The sequence below is a fragment of the Lepidochelys kempii genome, chromosome 9 (genome assembly GCF_965140265.1).
Source record: "Lepidochelys kempii isolate rLepKem1 chromosome 9, rLepKem1.hap2, whole genome shotgun sequence".
NCBI lineage: Eukaryota > Metazoa > Chordata > Testudines > Cheloniidae > Lepidochelys > Lepidochelys kempii.
The window spans coordinates 37,796,702-37,818,733 of NC_133264.1; the positions used below are offsets into that span (position 1 = coordinate 37,796,702).

At 41.3% G+C, this 22,032-nt stretch overlaps 1 protein-coding gene across 1 annotated transcript in view; it reads right to left on the bottom strand.

The window, feature by feature from the left end:
* Positions 1–365: 365 nt before the first annotated feature.
* LOC140917002 (uncharacterized) overlaps positions 366–22,032 on the bottom strand; it is a 101,541-nt gene continuing 79,874 nt past the window's right edge. Inside the window, exon 3 of the mRNA XM_073358897.1 lies at positions 366–591. Within this exon, the coding sequence (XP_073214998.1) occupies positions 366–591 (226 nt within the window). The remainder of the gene's footprint in view (positions 592–22,032) is intronic.

Consider the following 22,032-nt stretch of genomic DNA (forward strand, 5'->3'; position numbering starts at 1 on the left):
TTGTGCACGTGAACAGGCAGTAAGGCATGAAACACAAATGTCAGGTTTTGAGTTTCATAGGTGCACGTGGATTTTAAAAACAAGTCATTGGTCCAAACATAGTCCTTGATCAACTATACTGAAGTCAATGGAGTTTCACTGGGGTGAATTTGGCCCATTATCATTGTCATTGGGCCAGTTCCTGTTTCCACTTCAGTCTGTGACAAAAATTCAAGTGGCTTCAATGGGGACCAGATTGGGCCATTATATTAAAATTAAGCAAACCTATGGTCCATAATTGGCAGATACATAGCATAGTTTGCTATCCCAATAGGAATTCAGCAAGCCAGTGTTCTGTCACCATCATTGTTCGATATCGACATTGGTTAATAAGCCTGAGGAGGCAGGTGTTCAGTGGCAGTGGGTTGAACACCGTTCTGCTCCAAGATCTCGACTACACTGATGATGCTGTCCTGTTGGCTCAGTTGGGTGAATTGCTGCAGCTGATGGCTAATCTGGCTAGTCAAGAAGCAGTGCACGATGATCTGATTGTTAATCTGGATAAAACTAAGTTTCTGGCTATTACCATCAAGCAGCATCCAGTTCCAGATCCTGTATTAAATTATCCAGGCAGGACACTGAGCAGTTGGCAACTGTCAAATATTTGGGCAGTGTCATAGTTCTGGAGGATGCTTGAAAGATGTGGACAATCATATAGCAGCAGCTACTGCCATGTGGGTCAGCATGATATCAAGCTTACTAGGAAGCTGCCTATCTATAGAACTACAGTTATGCCAACTCTATTGTATGGAAATGAATTGTGGATGCTGAGGTAGGCTAAAAAGTGACAGATTGATATTTTCAATTCTTGGCTTTGGCAGCTCCTCCATGTCCAGGGGAAGCCAACCCAGCAACTGCCTCCATAGGCAATGGTTTGGGTTTGGCAGCTTTTTTTTTTTTTTTTTTTTTTTTTTATATGGACATCACATTAGAATGGAAGAACAATGAATTCCAAAGTGTGTACACGGAGGAATTCCGGTATGCAGCTGGCAATCGTGGGGGAATCAAAGACTTCTGAGATATGGCAAGATTGCCAGTGATGGGCTAAAACTGAATATGCAACCAGGCCATCTTAAGCACCTTGACAGAGATCCATCCAGGTGGTCAGTTTGCAAGGAGGCCACATCATTTTGGTATTTTCCATGATAATGATCCATCTCAGGATCCCAGTTATAATTCGTAGGGTAGGCTCCCTAGTATTTTCTTTCTCTTTTTTTTTTTTTTTTCCTTTTAGAGAGAACCAGTTATGCCCCAGGTTCTGCTGTTGCAAATTGTCAGAAGCTGGGTTGGACACTCCTGGTGGTATGAAGCTTGTAGGGAAGGAGCAGTGCAAGTCTCCCACAACCTCCACCTCCTCTAGGAGACATGAAATTTAGCTGGTGCACCCTCTAAAGTGGGGGGTGGGGTAGGCACACAATAGCAGTGGGACATGGTCAGAAGATGTAGTGGTTTAGGGTAACTTCTTCAGTCTCTGCTGGTGGAAACCCTGGACAGATGTATAAGCTGCTTCCCCCTGTGGGCTCCTATGGGTAGAGGCAGCAGTACAGTCACCTGCCTTTCCCTGGAATGAATGGCTCTTCTGGGAGAGCGCTACAATGTTACAAAAAATAATGGAAACAAAGAAATAGAGACTAAATTTAAGGAATAAGTAATAGCTCTTTCAGGCTATTAATTTTAGCTATATAATATCAGTGATGAAGATAGGTTACCCCATAATACTATACTCAGATTTTATGTGAAATGTTTTTGATACCACATCATGTTTGATCTTGTGGCTATATTCTTATCACAGATCAGACGGAATCGCTATACTACTTTGTTTTGGGTAGGTAAAACCCAAGCTGTCCAGCAATGGAAAAGAATGGGAGTGTTGGGGGGTGGGGGGGGGAGCAGCAGGGGTTTAAAACCATGCATGCTGCCTGCATCAGTCATCCTAGCAGGCAGCTGAGAGTTGGCCAGTAGAAATCAAATATTCAGTGGTGGAAACAGACCTTCCTACTAATTCAGTGTGTATCCTGATGATATGCTGGAACCACTGCTTAATTTTGTAGTTGCTCTTCCTCAGTGGAACCCCTGGGGAAGAACAGCTGTTCTTCCCCTACGCTTCTTTGGAGCTGCTGCTATGGGTATCACTTTATATCCCCTGTGCCCATGCCCATGGAGGGTGAACCTAGCTCCTTGTGTATATTAGATGTTGGAAATATTCATATAGAAATGACTTCTTAAAAAAAGAAAAGAAAAAAAGCCCATTTAGCAACCTTAGCAACCTAAGTCCACTGTGTACTATGCTCAGTTCTTGGATAACATTGTAAAATGAACCAAAATCGCTGCCAGTCTCCCACTGGGGTGCCTATGAGGGTTTTAGCTGCTGGTAGCAAAGTGACTCAGCAGTTAGATGTGTCATACAGTGACTCCAACGCAGTTCTTGTGGCAACTTGCAAGGTTTCCCTTGTCCAATTTCCTTACATTAGTGCTCTTCTTAACTGCTGCCCCCTCCTTCTCTTCCTGTTTTTGTTTACACAATTGGATCTTGTAAGACTGCACCATAAAAATATTATCTTACAGCAGCCTAGGTTTATACCAGATGTTGCACATGAATACAAGAATTTAAATACCTTGAGTCATCTTCTAAATATTGATGCAAATATGGCTGTCTTCTATGTAAGGTAAGTGGTTTTTTTTTTTTTTTTTGGTAGCTAGGCCACTGTTCTTCGCTGAGCGCTCAGTGCCACAAGGGTCTGGGCTTGTGGATGGCAGTGTTCTAAGCACCTAGAGCATTAAGCTAAATTTCAAATTTCTATGGCCACGCCATAAGATGATCAGATGGTAAGTGTGAAAAATCGGGACACTTTCTTGTTTGTGGGCAGAGGGGGAAATAGTTGCCTATATAAGACAAAGCTCCTAACATTGGGATGTCTGATCACCCTAATGTGTCATGTCCTTTGTGCATGTTCACAGCAGTGATGAGCTGTCCTCAGAGTCTCGAAGATGGATTTGAATCAGCCCTCAAAAAGAAAGCTGGTAAAAGTTTTTATTTCAAACTCTTTTTTTTCAACAAATGGTAACTTTTTCTTCTAAACTGGAGTTTAACAGGGTTGGAGTGGTTTTTTTTTTTTTTTTTTTTTTTTTTTATTTTCCAGTTTTTCAACAAAACTGGAAATCCTGGTTCTTGAGTTTTCTCATTTCTCCTTTCCCCCTTCAGCCCACTGAATGCAAGAGTCCATTTTTTGTTTTGTTTTCCCACTCCTTCATCTTTTTTCTTTTTGCTGCTAACTCTCCAAAACCTCCTCAACTTGTGAGAAGTTGGAGAGGCAAAATGAAAAATAGCTGTGGAGGGGAACCAATCTTGGACATTATTTCTATTGCATTCAGTGGTAAAGAGAGAGGAAGTATATGAGGGTGGGGGAGGGAATAAAATGAAATCTTCATGATTGTGGAAATACACATTTTTGCCAACCATTTCTGGAAAAATCCCACAACTTTTTGATTTGGAATAAGACTTTTTTGAATTTTTGCCAAACTTTTTTTTAGCAGCTCCACCTGAAGGTGATATTAACATTATTTCTATTGTCCTAGTCCAAAGGCTCAAATCACTATGGGTGCTCCATAGTGCCATAATACATATGAGAAGGAATAGGTTGGGTTTTTTCCCCTTCAAAGCAGTCTTATGGCAAAATCCTCTAATAACTTTTGGCAGTGTCAACTACTGTCTCTGCTTTAGAGTAGTTTACGCTCTCGAATAGCAATCAACATGTGAAGGGTAGAGGAAAGATACAATTCAAGTGCCCAATCCTGCGAAGACTTTTGCAAGTGCTTATCTTCAAGCATAAGAGACATCCCGTTGAAGTCAATGAGACTATTCATGTCTGTAAGGGTAACCGCATGGCTACTTTTTCAGGATTGGGGCCAAAATATGTATAACTTTATAAGCAACACATGGAAACCTAACTCTTTGGTTTTAAATATGTATTTCAACTACTCCAACTGATTATTAGTCTATTCTTAATTTGCTGGCTAACTACATGTAGACATCCTAAATAAGTAGATCTTGTGAGGGTAATGGTGGGAGGAAATTGTAGTGGTTTACAGTTTACACATACATTTGGCTATAGTGTCTCTCTGGTAGAGGGCAGCATGGAGGAAGATATGGGAGAAACAGGTGGATGGATGGGGCTAGTATAAACGAAAAGCAGAAGAGGCGGGGGGGTGGATGTGGTAAGAGAAAAGTTGACAGGTAGGGGTAGTTACAACTGCGAAGGGCCTCAGGTGATGACAAGAAGCTTGAACTTGATACAGTGCAAATAGGGGAACCATTAGAGAGATTCTGAGAGGGTGACCTGGTCAGAATGACCAGAGACTCAAGAGGAAGATGGTCATAGAAGTAGCATTGTGTATGGATTGGAGGTGGTGTAGAGAAGTGTCCAGCAGGCCAAAGAGAAGGAGGTTGCAGTAATCAAGACTGAGAATAAAAGTCTGATTTAAAATTACACCATAGCTTATTAAAATGGAAATCACACCTATATAAAATAACTGCCCAATCAGTGAAAAGGAAGTTAGTCTGTTTGTATTGATTATTTTTTTTCTTCTTAGCTTGAACAGAGAACAGACTGGTCAGTTTTACTTTTATGGTCTGTCTAGTCCGTTTCACTTTCTAGTGCTCACTCACTAACACAATGCTGTAATGATTAGGTTGCAAACACTGTTACTGGCGGTGGGGTGGGGGGAATACGGAACTCCTTGAAACTAGAAAAAGTAGTGAATCATTTTTAGTAAGCTTAAGCATTTGAAAAACTTTTTATAAAACCTACCTTTTGGGCTAAACTTGATCTGATGTCCATTTCATGACAATTAGGGATTTATTTATATTCCAGCCATTTAATTCAATCAGGGTTCTCTAAACTGCAGATTGGCACAGCTCCTTAGCCTGTTTCTGCTTTGTTATACCGTGACCAACCTTAATTTATGTATTCAGTACATAACCCAAGTAGAGGTGCCATACACCTTTCTGAAGGAAGCCCCAATTCCTGTGATATGTCTCAGCTTTCTCGTGGGGAAAACAAATGAGGAGAAAAGAAATTTGGAGAACATTAAAGAAATGTAGCCAAAGTATTGTAAATATTTAGCAATGAAAGGTGAGAGGATTTAAAAGTATGATTACAATGTGTACTAACAGGAGTTAATTTGTATCAGGGGTATCTTCATTTTAGCAAATTGGGAGTAGCAATGAATATATTAACTGGGGAGAAAGAACAGCAAATAGTTAGTGCCATCTAGCGGACAGATTTGGGGCTGCGATGGAAGTAGTGAAATTGGAGGTTCTGTGCCAAACAGGAATTTTACTCTGACAAAGTAATTTCTGATATCATACAACCTATAAAGCGCTTTCTTTAACAATGTTGGTAATTTGTATGGAGATGCAATTGCTTTAATCTTATGGGGCAGTTGTTTTACCCAAACTCTCCTGTAATGAAGTCTAGAAGGTTTTGATTACAACTGCCTGCATCTGATACTCAGAAACCTCACCAGAAGAAAAGGTTGTTTGAAAAATCCTTAAAATGACTAAGGTCAACATTGTACTATCTCCTTTTTTTTAATTGTTCCCTTCCAAAACTTGTCGGTTATCAAATTAAATATAATAAAATCCTATTTAAGATAAAATCATGACATTTATAATGTCAGTGATCTGAAACAAAATGTTGGTACTATTAATTTTAGCAGCACCCAGAGGCCATAGTACGAGAGTAGGAAGGGGACACTGTATGTACAGCCATGTAAATAGACCTACTAAGGACCCAGGCCTGCAAACACACAGACAATTAAATCTACACACTGAAAACAGTCCCATTGACTTCAGTGGGACTGCTCAGTGCATAAAGCTAAGTGGATGCATACATCTTTGCAGCAGTGTGACTCCTTAATAGGCATGGACATACAGACCTGCCTAATACTCACTGGCAGGATTGGAGCCTTAGGTGTAAAGGTTTACAGGATCAAGCCGAAGCATGTTTGCTATACACTGTTTTGAGAATTTAACAGGGAACTACTGGTATTGTGGGATGACACATGGACCCTATCCTGGGAAAGATGGACTACCTAAGAATTCTGCAGCTTGAAATAAGATATTTCTTAGACAAACAAATATATCCTATACCCTCAGCCCAGGGTGAACCACAAACATTAGGAGCCAGAAACAAACCCTCTTGGGAGTGTTGTGACTAGCTTTTGAAACCCTTTTAGCTGCCTCCAGGTAATTGGAAATCAATTTACACAAAGTAAACTCCAGTTATACTCCAGCTCTATGAAAGCAAATCCAGAGATAAGTAACTCAGTTCAAAATTCCACTATTACAGAAATCATTTACAGTATTTGCCTAGCTCTTGTACTCAGCCATAAGAATTAAAGATATATAGCAATAAGAAGTAATCTATCCAACTATACGCTTAGCCCAGCAGAAGAATCTGTCCTATCTCGGGGCCTCTCCTTCTGCCCCTCCGCCCCCACAAACATGATACAGTTCTGTGGTGACCTAGAATCCTATTTTCGACATCTCCGACTCAAGGAATATTTCCAACATACCTCTGAACAATATACTAACCCACAGAGACCTTCCTACAAAAAGAAGGATTCTGGGTGGACTCCTCCTGAAGGTTGAAACAGCAGACTGGACTTCTACATAGAGTGCTTCCGCTGACGTGCACGGGCTGAAATTGTGGAAAAGCAGCATCACTTGCCCCATAACCTCAGCCGTGCAGAACACAATGCCATCTACAGCCTAGAAACAACTCTGACATCATAATCAAAAAGGCTGACAAAGGAGGTGCTGTCGTCATCATGAATAGGTCGGAATATGAACAAGAGGCTGCTCGGCAGCTCTCCAACACCACTTTCCACAAGCCATTCCCCTCTGATCCCACTGAGGGTTACCAAAAGAAACTACAGCATTTGCTCAAGAAACTCCCTGAAAAAGCAGAAGAACAAATCCGCACAGACACACCCCTGGAACCCCGACCAGGGGTATTCTATCTGCTACCTAAGATCCATAAACCTGGAAATCCTGGACGCCCCCATCATCTCAGGCATTGACACCCTGACAGCAGGATTGTCTGGCTATGTAGACTCCCTCCTCAGGCCCTACGCTACCAGCACTCCCAGCTATCTTCAAGACACCACTGACTTCCTGAGGAAACTGCAATCCATCGGTGATCTTCCTGAAAACACCATCCTAGCCACTATGGATGTAGAAGGCCCCTACACCAACATTCCACACAAAGATGGACTACAAGCTATCAGGAACAGTATCCCTGATAATGTCATGGCAAACCTGATGGCTGAACTTTGACTTTGTCCTCACCTATAACTATTTCACATTTGGGGACAATGTATACCTTCAAATCAGCAGCACTGCAATGGGTACCCGCATGACCCACAGTATGACAACATTTTTATGGCTGACTTAGAACAACGCTTCCTTAGCTCTCGTCCCCTAATGCCCCTACTCTACTTGCGCTACATTGATGACATCATCTTCATCATCTGGACCCATGGAAAAGAAGTCCATGAGGAATTCCACCATGATTTCAACAATTTCCATCTCACCATCAACCTCAGCCTGGACTAGTCCGCACCAGCTGCTTCCACTTCCTGGACACTATGGTGCTAATAAGCGATGGTCGCATAAACACCACCCTATACCGGAAACCTATTGACGCTATTCCTACCTACATGCTTCCAGAGCACACCACACGATCCATTGTCTACAGCCAAGCTCTACAATACAACCGCATTCGCTCCAACCCCTCATCCAGAGACAAACACCTACAAGATCTCTATCAAGCATTCTTACAACTACAGTACCCACCTGCTGAAGTGAAGAAACAGACTGACAGAGCCAGAAGAGTACCCAGAAGTCACCTACTACAGGACAGGCCCAACGAAGAAAATAACAGAACACCACTAGCCATCACCTTCAGCCCCCAACTAAAACCTCTCCAATGCATCATCAAGGATCTACAACCTATCCTGAAGGATGACCCATCACTCTCTCAGATCTTGAGAGACAGGCCTGTCCTTGATTACAGACAGCCCCACAACCTGAAGCAAATACTCACCAGCAACCACACAACAGAATCACTAACCCAGGAACCTATCCTTGTAACAAAGCCCGTTGCCAACTGTCTCCACATATCTATTTAGGGGACACCATCATAGGGTCTAATCACATCAGCCACTGTCAGAGGCTCGTTCACCTGCACATCTACCAATGTGATAGATGCCATCATGTGCCAGCAATGCCCCTCTGCCATGTACATTGGTCAAACTGGACAGTCTCTACGTAAAAGAATAAATGGACACAAATCAGACGTCAAGAATTATAACATTCAAAAACCAGTTGGAGAACACTTCAATCTCTTTGGTCGCTCTATTACAGACCTAAAAGTGGCAATTTTTCAATAAAAAACTTCAAAAACAGACTTCAACGAGAGACTGCTGAATTGGAATTAATTTGCAAACAGTATACAATTAATTTAGGCTTGAATAGAGCCTGGGAGTGGATGGGTCATTACACAAAGTAAAACTATATTTCCCCATGCTTATTTTTCCCCGCCACTGTTCCTCAGATGTTCTTGTCAACTGCTGGAAATGGCCCACCTTGATTATCGCTACAAAAGGCCCCCTCTTCCCCCACACCGCCACCCCTCTCTCCTGCTGGTAATAGCTCACCTTAAGTGATCACTCTTATTACAGTGTGTATGGAAAAACCCATTGTTACGTGTTCTCTATGTATATAAATCTCCCCACTGTATTTGCCACTGAATGCATCCGATGAAGTGAGCTTACAAAAGCTTATGCTCAAATAAATTGGTTAGCCTCTAAGGTGCCACCAGTACTCCTTTTTTTGCGAATACAGACTAACATGGCTGCTACTCTGAAACCTGCTTATACTTGCATCTCTTGGGAGGCAGGAGGGAGGGCGGCACATGACTACTTTCAAATACCAAGAATTTATGGTCATAACAGATGCTGCAAGGCAACCTCTGCCAGAGGCCACACGACTAAGAATATGGTATTATATAGCCTATAGGAGAAAAAGGGTCCCAGCAGGCAGATAATAAAAAACGTTGCTTGAACGCCACTCTCACCCATAAGTGCATAAGGGCAAAGCTGTAAATAACAAACATTGCAATTTATAAGTAAAGCTCTCAAGCTTATTAGCCTGGAGTGAAGAACCAAGTCTGATGCCCTCTTTTCTTGGGCAGAACTGCCCTTGACTTCTAGGGCAGTCTTGCCTGGGTGACAAGTACAAGATTAGGCCTAGAATATGTCAACCTGTGTTTTACTTGCACGTTACATAGCCCTGTGTATTTTAAACATGGCCGTTAGCTGAGATCCAAAGTTCAGATCTAGATTTCACTCTTCCAAAGATCAGCGGGTTTTGATAGTGGGCCAAACTAGAAGCTCACTATAGAGGAAAAGGGCTAGCTGGATTTGGATCTGAATACTTCCCAGCTGGCTAGATATTGGTCTCTGGAGAATTAGTTTAGGCCTGTTTCTATTGCACTACTTTAACTGTCTCAGGTTCTATATTTGAGGCTCAGATGATAGAATAAGCCAAGGTTGTATTCATGTGTCCTAGCTAATGAATTATATTAAGATGTAGCTATTGCTTATAGAGTAGTGACACTTTTTATAGTAGGTGCATAACTTCCTTTTAGAAGTGCCCAAGGTGCAACAATGAATAAATGAAATAAAACTTTTTGTGTATTTATGGAATTATGGTGTAGGTAGGTAACACTATTGTCCAAATTAGGGCCCTGCCTTTGAGCCATAGGAGATCTCATCACTCCAGTGGTGGATGGATGATTTATCCCTCAGACTATGGCTGCCTCCTGTGCAGGTCCTGGAAGTGGTAAGGGAAGGGGGTCTTTGTGTTTTCTCCACATCTAGCACACACAAATTCATGACTGTCCATAACTTGCCCAAAGAGTAAGGGGAAGTGAAGAAGTGTAATCCGTTGGTTGTGAATGTAACTTCTAATAAGGCTGCTGGGACGTCTTGAACATGGCAGGGAGCTGAACAATCCTGGCTGGTGGTCTCAGCTCTACCCCACCTCTGTATTGAGTCTATTTGTGGTATTTTGAAACTCTTCTAACATAGCAAAGATATAGTCATGATTAGGCTTTGAGAAAACTGCTTTAATATGAGGTATCCTCTGAAAAGTGACAGTTGTGGCATTGTGGGTAGAGCTGTATGAATAACTGAATTTTTGGTTAGCTGCATCAGTCAATGTTCCATTTTCAAGTTTTCTAAGTTTTTTTTTTTTTTGTAAATAAAATTGAAGTAAAATTTGAATAAGTAATTTTGAATAAAAAAATCAAAACACTTGTTTTGAAAACTTCAACTTTTTATTTATTATAGAATTTTTTTACTAAAACAATCTGGCAGAGTCGCATAACTTTTGTCATCCCAAATCTGCATTCTTTGGCTAAAAACTTCATCCAGTATTTTTTCCCCCAAACTCTAATTGTGGGCTTCTGTGATTACTGGGCCAGAGTCTGTGCAGTGTTAATCAGGAGGTGTGGCTATCTTAATTCAAAATTTAGCTTGCCTATATAAATACACTATCTCTGAAACTTAAAGTTCAGTCATCATTTCCAGTAATGCACAACTGAAATTACACAATCTCATTAATGCAAGAAAAGACAGTGAACATGTACCTACTATCTGGTTTTTAGGGCAGGTGGCTTAAGCTTTCACACAAATAAAGCAATACTTTCAGCATATTCTGGTGCATACAGATAATTATTATTCAGGTAATATTATCTTATTCAGGTGTGGCATCTTGTTTTAGGTGTTGTAACCAGGTAATTTATTCTTTGTCTATTCGTACTTATTTGGTAATTGCTTTGCTGAAGACCAAATTACATGTTGTTGTTGAAATGTCAGCTGTATTAAAGAATTGCCAAATACCTTTGGGATGTTTGAGAGTTATCCACTATACTGCAGTGACAACAGTTCATGCATAAAGCAATATTCCAACTTGTTTCTGATCAGATGCCTAATGTAAGGGCAAACTAACTTTTGCTAAAATCAGAACCTTCTGTGCAGACTTTACCCACTGTTTGTGAGCTTTGAAAAAGATTAGTTTAACTTTGTGGGATTCAAACCTAATATTTTCATGTTGCCGATTATAATAATTTAAATAATGTTTCACATACGCTGGAAGATGGTTTCCTATGGGGCAACTGAATAAGTACTAGAGATGTCTTAAGACAGTTCCAGAAGCCTGTCTTCACTGAATCGTAATTGTGCCACCAAGATATTTCTGAATTAAGTGTTCTCTTAACAGAACCTTGATGTTGCACATTCCACTTCCACAAAATAGTCAGTGGAAGCAGCTGGTGCTCAGCATTTCTCAGGTTCAAGACCCTACTCAGGTATTGCTACTTAAGATCACCTCTGTTTCAGGGATGGGGACTGTTTTTCATAAAATGTTCAAACTACTAGCATTATTACTGCTGCTAGACCAGTTGTGGCTAGGGTGACCAGATGTCCCAATTTTATAGGGACAGTCCCAATTTTTGGGTCTGTCTTATATAGGCTCCTATTAACCCCCTCCCCCCCATCCCAATTTTTCACATTGCTATCTGGTCACCCTAGTTGTGGCTGGTGACATTTTTGACAGGTGAGGTACATATCACACAGTCTCACAAATTGTAGTATACCTCTTCCTCCTTGCAGCCCTGGCTGGTGGTTTCTGCTCTGCCGTGCCAGGACTGCAGCCTCCCCCTTCAGCTTGCACCTGCAGGGATCTGCTGTCACTGGTCCTGTGGCTGGAGGCTCCACCTTGCAGTCCTGACCAGGAGTCTATTGTCTGCCTGGGCAACTGCAACCTCCCTTGTGCCTGGTGTTTTAGGCTCCTGGACCATACAGGGAGCCCCGCCAGCCTCACTGTGTCAGTCCTGAGAGGATGCACCCTGCAGCCCTGCTGGCAGAATCGGCCCGAACTGCTGCAATCCTGTCAAGGCCTCACTAAATCATGGTTACCACAGCAACTGCCTCATAAAGTGACTCCTGTGTGTAGTAAGTTGCCAGGGTAAAAAGGCAGCTTCCTGGGGCACTATTTTCTATACCACAATTTGAGCCTCACTGGCAGCATGAAGTTTGCTGGCATTGCATTTTACTATGCAGATTTAAATCAAATCCCAAGTGCATAACTGTCTTTTAAAAATTTGTATATACATAAAAAATGTAACTTTGGGGAATTAGCTGCTGAACTCTTTGGTTAGTCTGAGCCTCCCTTGTTTAGGGCGGTGAGCTGCTAGAGCCCCTCAGCTGAGAATCCCCATTTTGCTAGGCCCTGTACAAACGTATAGGAAGACTTGCCTCACTTGAGATAAAGGCCAAAGCAAAATGTGTATGCAGATGCAAACTTTTCAGCAGGCGTTATGATCCAGAATTAGATCCATCTATAATTGTTTTACATTGGGATGATATTAGGAACAGTAGATTCTATCTTACGTGCCCCATTACTGTATCTGAGCACCTCACAGTCTGTAATGTATGTATCCTCTCAGCACCCTGTGAGACAGGGAAGTGCCATTTTACGGATCGGGCACAGAGAATCTAAGTGACTTTCCCCAGATAACGCAATCTGTGACAGAACAGGGACTTGTGCACCTAACCGCTGGACCATCCCACCCCACAAAAGCTAGTTGTGCCCTACAGGCTGCACTGTGGCCAGTGAATGACTCATAAAGGATGAGTCTGCTTTGATCAAACAATTGAGCTTCTAAATGTTGAGGTTGTCTCCTTTAAAAACTGGCCCCTGAAAATGTTCTCTTTCAAACATATACTAGGCAGAAAGGTGATCCCTGGTGGCCAGATGGAAGTGAAATTTCCTAACCCTATTAGTTTTTGGTAGCAGTCTCAGCAGCTTGCTGACCCATTCAGGTAAGTCATCGAGTTTTGTGGTATGGTAGTTTGTTGTGGTTGGTGAGCAGAAAACTGGAGTGAAAACTCTATTGGAATGCTACTTTTCCCACTGCTCCTGCACATGAAACAACTTGCTTTATGACTCCACATAAATTATTTTCTCTGATGGAAAATTAATCTAGGTCAAAACAGGATTAGGGAGCTTGGCACTTACCTTTCATTGTAGGACAAACATCCACCCCGGGAAACTTGACTTGGATAGTCAATTCAGATGCTTGCTGTCTATAAATGGTATCTTGCCTACCTACACCCATTCTTATCAGATAAGACTGCATTGTGGCCTCACCCATGTTGTTAACTCTTGCTCTGGCATATAGGCTGCAGACATTGAAAGGTTTCAGTAGGGAGTCTACGAAACACTACACATCTTTTGCAGGAAATTCCTTGAGTCCTTAGATAATCTGGTCATAGCAGTGAGGAAAAGAGGAATAGAAGACATGGACAATTCTAACTGATAAGCATAACAGACCATCTTCATATGTAGATGGGGGTGGGGGAATACAACCAAGTGGTGACACCAGGAGTCATAGTGGGTATGCCTTCACTGCGGAGTTAGCCCCAGTGATTGGTACCTGGGTCTGAACACCAGGGTTAGCCTAGTACAGGTGTGAGAAGCCACTGCAAAGCCATACCTGACCTTACTGCATCCTCATTTCCACACATTGGTGTGTGTTGCTAGGTCTTCTGGGAGTATATCCCATGGTTCTTTGTGCTGCAGTAAGCAAGGCCACTCTTAACTCTCTCAGTGAATTGTGGGAGAACTTGACTGTCCTTCTAGGTACATGGGGAGGTGTGGGGGTGGGGGGGAGGCACTGTAGGACTATCAGCACTTCAGTGCTGTGAGGACATAGGCTAAATCAAAGTGGCATGGTTACCAGCTAAAGTGAAACCTGTGCTCTTACCCATACCTGCACTGTGCTAGCTAGCCTGGGTTGAAAGCACACCTAAGCTAGGATTCGAGGTTTTAGAACCTTACTAATATCACTAGTGACTGGGAGAACCACAGTGAATGACTGAATCTTGCAAATTAGCAAGTACAAGTGATAAAAGAATAGGGGATCATCACAAAATTTATGTGATTCGTTTCTTTTTTAAATTGTAGTTTAAATGACTGATTAGAATACTATAGAATGCACGTGCTATGAAGTATCTTATAAATAATGGACGAGATTCTATTTTGCAATCCAGCTCCTTTGTTTCCTCTTCTGAGCCAACTGTCCCTAACACCGCCATGGTGTAGTGGCCATACTGGGGAATGGGAGGTGTGTCAAGAACAAATCATGCCAAACTGTAACTCCTTTTTCTCAATTTTCAGCTGGCCTAGGATCTGCTGGTAAAATAGCCAGCTGTCGTAATTTAAAGCAATCCCTACCCTATTCTAACTTCATCAGGGCCAAAGCAACTACATAACTGGAGAAAATGTAACTTGCTTCTTGACATCCCTGCCCCCATGCTCCTGTATTGAGTAGATGTTGGAGAAAACCTAGTTCAATGAAATGCTAATATGATGCTTACTGCAGCATCTGCTCTTTTGGCCTGAATCAGATCCCAATTAAACTAAAGAAAAGACGCCCCATGTATGTCTACACAGCAATAAAAGACCCACGGTACAGCTAGGGCTGGCCTGGCTAAACTGACTTGGGCTCACAGGGATCAGGCTACGGGGCCTCAGAGCCCAGATTCCAGCCTGAGCCCGAATATCTACACTGCTATTTTGAGCCCCTCAGCTTTAGCCTCAAAAGCTGACACAGTCTCTGAGACCTGGGGCCATGGGTTTTTTTTTTTTATTGCAATGTAGAGATACCCCCAGTGACTTCATTGGGCTTTACAGCAAACCACTAAACCTCTGAGGTTAGAGCTTGCTGAAAAATGGAATTTGTGGTCCTGCTGGGAATTTCAAAATTTGGTTAAATTCTGAATCTGAAGAGTAAAAAACACAGAACCTTTTGCAAAAATAAATAATAATCTGAAATATTTTGTTTCAACCTTAGTGAAATGTTTAAACAACATGGAAACATAATTTACAATAAAAGTCAAAATAACATGTTTTAACCTTGTTATATGAAATATTTCACTTTCCCATGAAACATTTTGGTTTTAATCAAATCAGCATTTTCTGATGGAAAATTTTCAACCAGCTATAGCTGAGATGTACGGAAGCGACACAATTTGTTATGGAAGTCATAGAGCTGGAGGTTTAGGGAAGTGCAGATTATGAGATTCTGGGGTAAAATGAGTTTCTTCCAGCCAACAGAAATAATGAGCAGGAAGAGAGAAATAGAGGAAAGTAATTGTGCAGGTCTTTTGTTTTCATTAAAAATTCCATTTATGCAGCAGCTTTAAAAAAAAAATAAAAAAACCAACAAAACTATTTTTCTGCTATCTACATTTACCACAAAAGGATTTACAATAATTCTTTGTTTAATTTTCCTTAAGGCAGCCAACTAAGTTAATGTTATACAGTTGTAAAATTAAAAGTGTTAATTGTAATTTGAAACTTGCTAATCTGAGGGTGTTTAACATACGTATTTTAACCAGTAAATAATTCAGAAAAAACTTTTTATTAAACCTCATTTTTTTTGTTTCCTTTTTCTCGTGTCCCATTTTTATCTTCCATTTCCATATTTCAAACCAAATAACCAAGGTTCTTTATATTTATACTGTAGTAAACGTTTTCCTCATACAGTAATTACTGTAGAGCTAAAATTATGTAAATTAGACATTTGCTTCCTTATAGCATGTCTTTGTACAGTGAGACATTAGGAATATGGATGTTTTGAGAGTTTCATGAATTTTTTTACAGGGAGGGCTTCAGGAGTTATGAAATGAGGACTTATGTTACCGAAGGCACATCCTGTATCTCCTCACCTTAACCAATTCAGGTAAAACAAGGACCAGTTTGTGAAGACATTTTCGATAATATTGTTTTAATAGTGTTGTGAGGATGAATAGTCTTGTAGTTAAGGCACTGGACTAGCACTTCGGAGGTTCAATTCCTGGCTTTACCACAAACTTCCATTCTCTTCAGCAAGTCACTTTAATCTCTCTCTTTTTCTGTGCTGTCACAGGTAGGCTACTTAAAGAACTAGCTGAAGCAACCTTGCATTTATCCATTAGCAATTATCTTTGAGAACTCCCTGGATGTCCCAGAAAACTGGAGAAGGGCAAATATAGCACCTATCTTTAAAAGGGGAAACAAAGAGGACCTGGGGAATTATAGATCAGTCAACATAATTTCAATACCTGGAAAGATACTGGAACACATTATTAAACAATCAATTTGTAAGCACTTGGAGAATAAGAGGTATATAAGGAATAGTCATCAGCATATATTTGTCAAGAACAAATCATGCCAAACCAACATAATTTCCTTCTTTGACCGGGTTACTGGCCTACTGGATATGGGGGAAGCAGTAAGTGTGATATATCTTAATTTTAGTAAGGCTCCTGGCATAGTCCCATATGCCAGTCTCATAAGCAAACTATACAAATATGGTCCAGATAAAATTACTATATGGTGGGTGACAACTGGTTGAAAGATGGTACTCAAAGTAGTTAGCAGTGTCAAACTGTGGGTATGTATCTAGTGGGGTCTTGCAGGGGTCAGTCTTGGGTTTGATATTTTCATTAGTGACTTGGCTAATGGAGTGTCAAGTATGATTAAAATTTACAGAAGACACTAACCTGGGAGGGATTGCAAGCACTTAGGAGGACAGGATTAGAATGACCTTGACAAAATGGAGAATTGGTCTGAATTCAGAAAGATGAAATTCAATAACAAGTGCAAAATGACTCATTTAGGAAGCAAAAATCAAATGTACAACTATAAAACTGGGCAATAACTGGCTGGATGGTAGGACTATTGAAAAGCATCTGGGTATTATAGGGGATGACAAACTGACTATGTGTCAACAGTGTGATGCAATTGCAAAAAAGACTAATATCATTCTGGGGTGTATTAACAGGAGTGTTGTATATAACATACAGGAGGTAATTGCCCCACTTTACTTGGCACTAGTGAGGCCTCAGCTGGAGGACTGTGTCCAGTTCTGGCTACCACATTTTGGGAAAGATGCAGGTAAATTGGAGAGAATCCAGAGGACAGTAACAAAAATGCTAAAAGGTTTAGAAAAGCTGACCTATGAGAAAGGTGAAAAAAATTGGGTGTGTTTTTAGTCTTGAGAGAGAGAGAGAGGCTGAGGGGGGGCCCTGATATCAGTCGACAAATATGTTAAGAGCTGCTATAAAGAGGACTGTGATCAATTATTCTCCATTCCCAGGGAAGGTAGGAGAAGAAGTAATGGGGTTGATCTGAAGCAAGGTAGATTTAGTTTAGATATTAGGGAAAAAATCCAACTATAAGGGTAGTTAAGCTCTGAAATAGGCTTCTGAGAGAGACTCTGGAATCCCCATCATTGGAGGATTTTAAAAGCAGATTGGACAAACACCTGTCAGGGATGGTCTTGGTTTCCTTGGTCCACCACAGCACAAGGGGGCTGGACTTGATGACTTCTCGAGGTTCTAGCCGTACAGTTCTATGATTCTGTGATGTAGTTGATCTGCAAATAAAGGATTTGGGTTCCGGGGCTGTTATTTCAGCACCTGGCATAAACTCTTCATCTGCACCAAAAATGTGTATACCAAAAACATTTTGGATTTTAGATGCATTAAAAGGGTTGGAGCTGAAATTTCACTTGAAGGGAAAGATGGTTTAATGTCTGAGGTGGTGAACTGGGACTAAGAAGAGCTGGGTCCAGTTTCTAGTACTTCTGCAGATTTCTTGTGGTTTTTCAGACAATCCACTTACCCTCTGTGCTGAAGTTGCCATCTGTAAAACTGAGACACTAATGCTACCTTTAGCTGTGTTGTGAAGAGTAAGCTGTCTGTGTTTGTATAACACCCAGCATGACTTCTAGATGCTACAATAATTAAAAAAAAAAAATCAAGAAATAGCAAGTGTGGGAAAATATCCAGTTGGCTATAAATGTGTAGATGTACAAGGCATCTTCCAAACTGTTTCAGCCGCTTTTTAGAAGAGACGCAGTGAGTATGCACGTTTGCTTGGAGAGCTTGTTAGTCCACTGTGACTGGTTGTATAAGTAGGTCTGCTCAGTGATGTGCACTGAATTCTCTGAATATAGGTCAGTCTTATGGGATATCTTCACATGGGAGAGAAGAATGAATTATGAAATGCTTGATTGTTTGGAGAAACATTGCCCTCTAGAGTCCAGTTATGTTGTAATAATGGACAAATATACTAGCAATCCTTTCTGTACATTGTGGCCTGGTAATAACCTCTTTTGAATTTGTTTCAGGTCTATTTGGCTACCTGGGCTGTTAATGTCATAATCACCTTTCAGAGGAACCATTGTGGTTTCTGAACATTTCCCTCTGACACTTCTCTCTATCTGATGACAGGCTATATCTGAATGGTTAGCTGAAGTTAACCCTTTCTCCTTCCTCTCAATCACAAACAGTTATTAGTATATGGTGGGGGGAGGGGAGTGTCCACAAAGGGACCATGTTTTTAAGGGATTGCAATATAACACATGTTGAAGGGGATTAAAAGGTCAGTAATTTTTATCATTGTCGAGGCAAAGTTCCAGGAGGAATCAGAGGCCAAGAAGAAGAAAGTTGGCCTACACAGAGTGAGGCCTTAACTACACTGAAATTTCAGTACCCTCTAGTGAAGACACAGTTTACACTGGTGCATCAGTATTTGGGTTTCTGAAAACATGTTTGCACTGGGGCAGCTATACCAGGTGCTAAAAGCCAAGGGAAACAAAGACCTTATTGGGCTTCTGAGGGACTACTAAGCTGAGGATAAAAAGGGAGAAGTGAGGTCAGATAAACAATATTGCCCACCAAATAGTAGGGCTGAGTCACTACTTTTTCACTCCAATTTCATGCCAGTGGGTCCAGCGGGACTTCAAGAGAGTCCCATTAGCAAAACAGAAAAACAGATCATTTTAATGTGGTCATGAATCGCACCCAGCATGTTTACATTTAAAGTTATATTTTAATTGGGAGCCAAAGGAAGGAGGATGTTAAGACTTCAATTACACTGATAATTTACTTTTCAGAAAAGCCTTTTCAAAGGGAAAGTTGTAGAAAAGTACTGCAAAGGAAGTCTAATTTTGTGTCTATTTTAAAAATACACAATTACATTATATTCTTTGGTCATGTTGCTGTTCTTTACTCTAATATAAGGGAACCAATAGACATTTCCATTAAATTACTGGCATAAGGATGCTATGGGTTAGCTTATCATTAAGGCACAGCCCTAAGTAGGGGACAGTGCATCACTGCACTGTCTCCAAGGAAGCAAGGGAAACGGCTGTGCCTCTCTTGAGACCTTTGGTGCACAGGGGAGAGCAGACTGCACCAGCCCTTAGAATGGTGCAAACTGTCTCCTCCCTCCTGGTGTGTCCAGTCGACTCCATGAGTCAGTGAAGAGGGGAAGCAGAAAAAGAGAATAACCAGGAAAGAATGGTGGCGTGCGCCAGCCACACAACACAAATTGGAAAGGGTTTAATTACAGCACATCAGTGTCTTGCGGTTATCTGGCCCTCAAACATTTCCACTCATGGGGCCACAGGTTTTTACTCACAGAGGTCTCATGGCTTATGGCAAGCCCTCTCCTTCACAGCTCCTCCATAGCTAACTTGATGGTCCCAGTGATAACAAGAATGCAGTAACAATATATTCTATAATGACAGTTTAGTGAGTAATGGTCCTGATGACCTCTCTAGAAATTCTGTGAAAGAAGTTGAGGAACCCATGGACCTCTTGCAAAAACATCAGTGGTGAATCTCAGAGAATAACCACTTCTCATACTATTCGACAAGAATAAACATTTTCATTTTCATTTCCAAACAGAAGATCAAGTGGTCAGAGACCACAACATTCCATTGGAAAACCAAACAAAGGGTGACTGACATGTTCTCTGACACTCCCCCCCCCCCTTTTTTTTTGTACCACTGTTATACCAATAAATTAAAAACCAGCAGGATCTTATTAAAGGGGAAAAGGCAAAATACCACATTTGTGAATACAGAAAGAATCATAGTAAGCAGTTAGTTATAGCTATAACATTCCATTCAATCTCGTATTTATTCACACATTCATTCATACAAACACACACACACAGGTTCTGCAAGGTTGTTATCATAGTTACCAGCCTTAGAATTGCTCATGCCAAGCCACTGGCCAGGTGGCCTGGACATGAGGCGGGAGCAGGGCCTTGTCAGATGCTCATCTGATGCTCCTGGAAGTTGGTTTGCAGAATCAGACCCCCAAAGTTCTCACTTTTTAGAGTCTCTTTTTATAGGAATTTCTTCCTATGCCAGTCTATGGGAATTGCTTCATCATGCTGTTGCTGAATCAATCAGCAGATAGCACATTCCTGACGGCTCCGTGCTGCTAGATGTTATCTTGTTCTTTGGTTCTCCCATTCTTGAGGCTGTTGGGTGGATCCCAGTCTGTCCTCTGGGGGTCCTCTGGTTATTTCCACTTGACGCCTTCTTCAGCCGATGGACACTGGATTCTTAGGCTGGCACCTCCCTGATCATTCAGTTATTATCCACACCAAGCATCCAGCCACATACATTCTCTATCTCTATTTTAATCACAATTGTTAATACAACAAAAGGGCGGGGAGTCTCTGGGTGCTGTTTCTGTTGTTACAGAGTATTGCTTTGAGTCTCTCTCTCTCTGTGAATTGCTTTGAGAACAGACTCTGTCTTAGAATGTACTAACACAATTAGCAGCTTGCAAGTTTCACACACAGAGGGAGAGAAACAGTACCAAAAACCAAGAGACCTCTTAATTAGTAATACCCTGGAATTTAAACTATGGGGAATCAAACTCATTTGTGATTTTAATACAGAACTTCTTTAATATGATCCAACACCACCATAAAGGATACCACCTGCACCCATTCAAATACCTCAAGCTAGTCAATTCCTATAATTCAGCATTCCCTTCTGAATTATTTCTATAGCCATTCATTAATTAGGCACTTAATAAAGGCTAATATCCAAATCCACCTATGAAGATATATGCCCACATTCTTGTCTAGAACACACACCAGAGTATGTGAAAACTTGTTCTATATGTCAGTTTAAAAATCAAATCCGTATAAACCAGCTGGCTTTACATATCTCTTTGAGACCACTTATTCATAGAAGTAGGAGTTTATAGATCATCCTACAGGGATGGCTCTATATTTTCATGGAAAACATTAATCCTTTATGGAGCAAAATGGCATTGTGATGGGTGTGTATAAATGCCATACAGCTAAGTGGTAAGGAAAGGGTTAATAGGGCCATTAGGGAGGTGAAGTTCTTCATTTGGTACTGATTACAGCTCCTTTAAAGGTTGCCTTCTCAGAAGGCTGAAGGAGAGAGGTTTTCCTGGAGAGCTTAGAAGTAAATGACTGACTGGGATTAGCCAGATGGGGTTGTAAACTTGTTTTGAGAGTCCAGTCCAGTCTAAGTCAGGTTTGAGGAACAGGCTAAAGCAGACTTACCTAGGAACTGATTGCTTTAAGTTCAACTGGATCAAATCTGTTACCAGTTTTGTTGGCCTGAACTGATGAAAACCTAGCAACTTTCTTCTCTGAAAGAGACAGTGCTGGTCAGGTAATGACTAGCTCTTTGGAGCATCCACAAGCATGCTCAGACTTGACATGGTGATGTAGGAACTTGTGGCACTCCTGGCTTGCTGCCATGCACGCCAAGTAATAATGGGCAATATGTACTGTCTGATAGCACAAATATTCACTCTCAGGCTCTGAAGGCTTAAAGAATGATCTGATTGCAAAGAAGTGCACCTCCTTGAGAGCAATATCCCTGGGGAGGGGCGGGGGGGGGAGAGAAGATGGAGAACCCCAGCTTGGAGCAAAGAAAGCAGCACGGGGTGCTCCAGAAAACAAAGCAGATGCCGATTCTCCCTACTGCTGGATAAGTTGACCCTTCGAGAGTTCTCAAATTGTTTAGT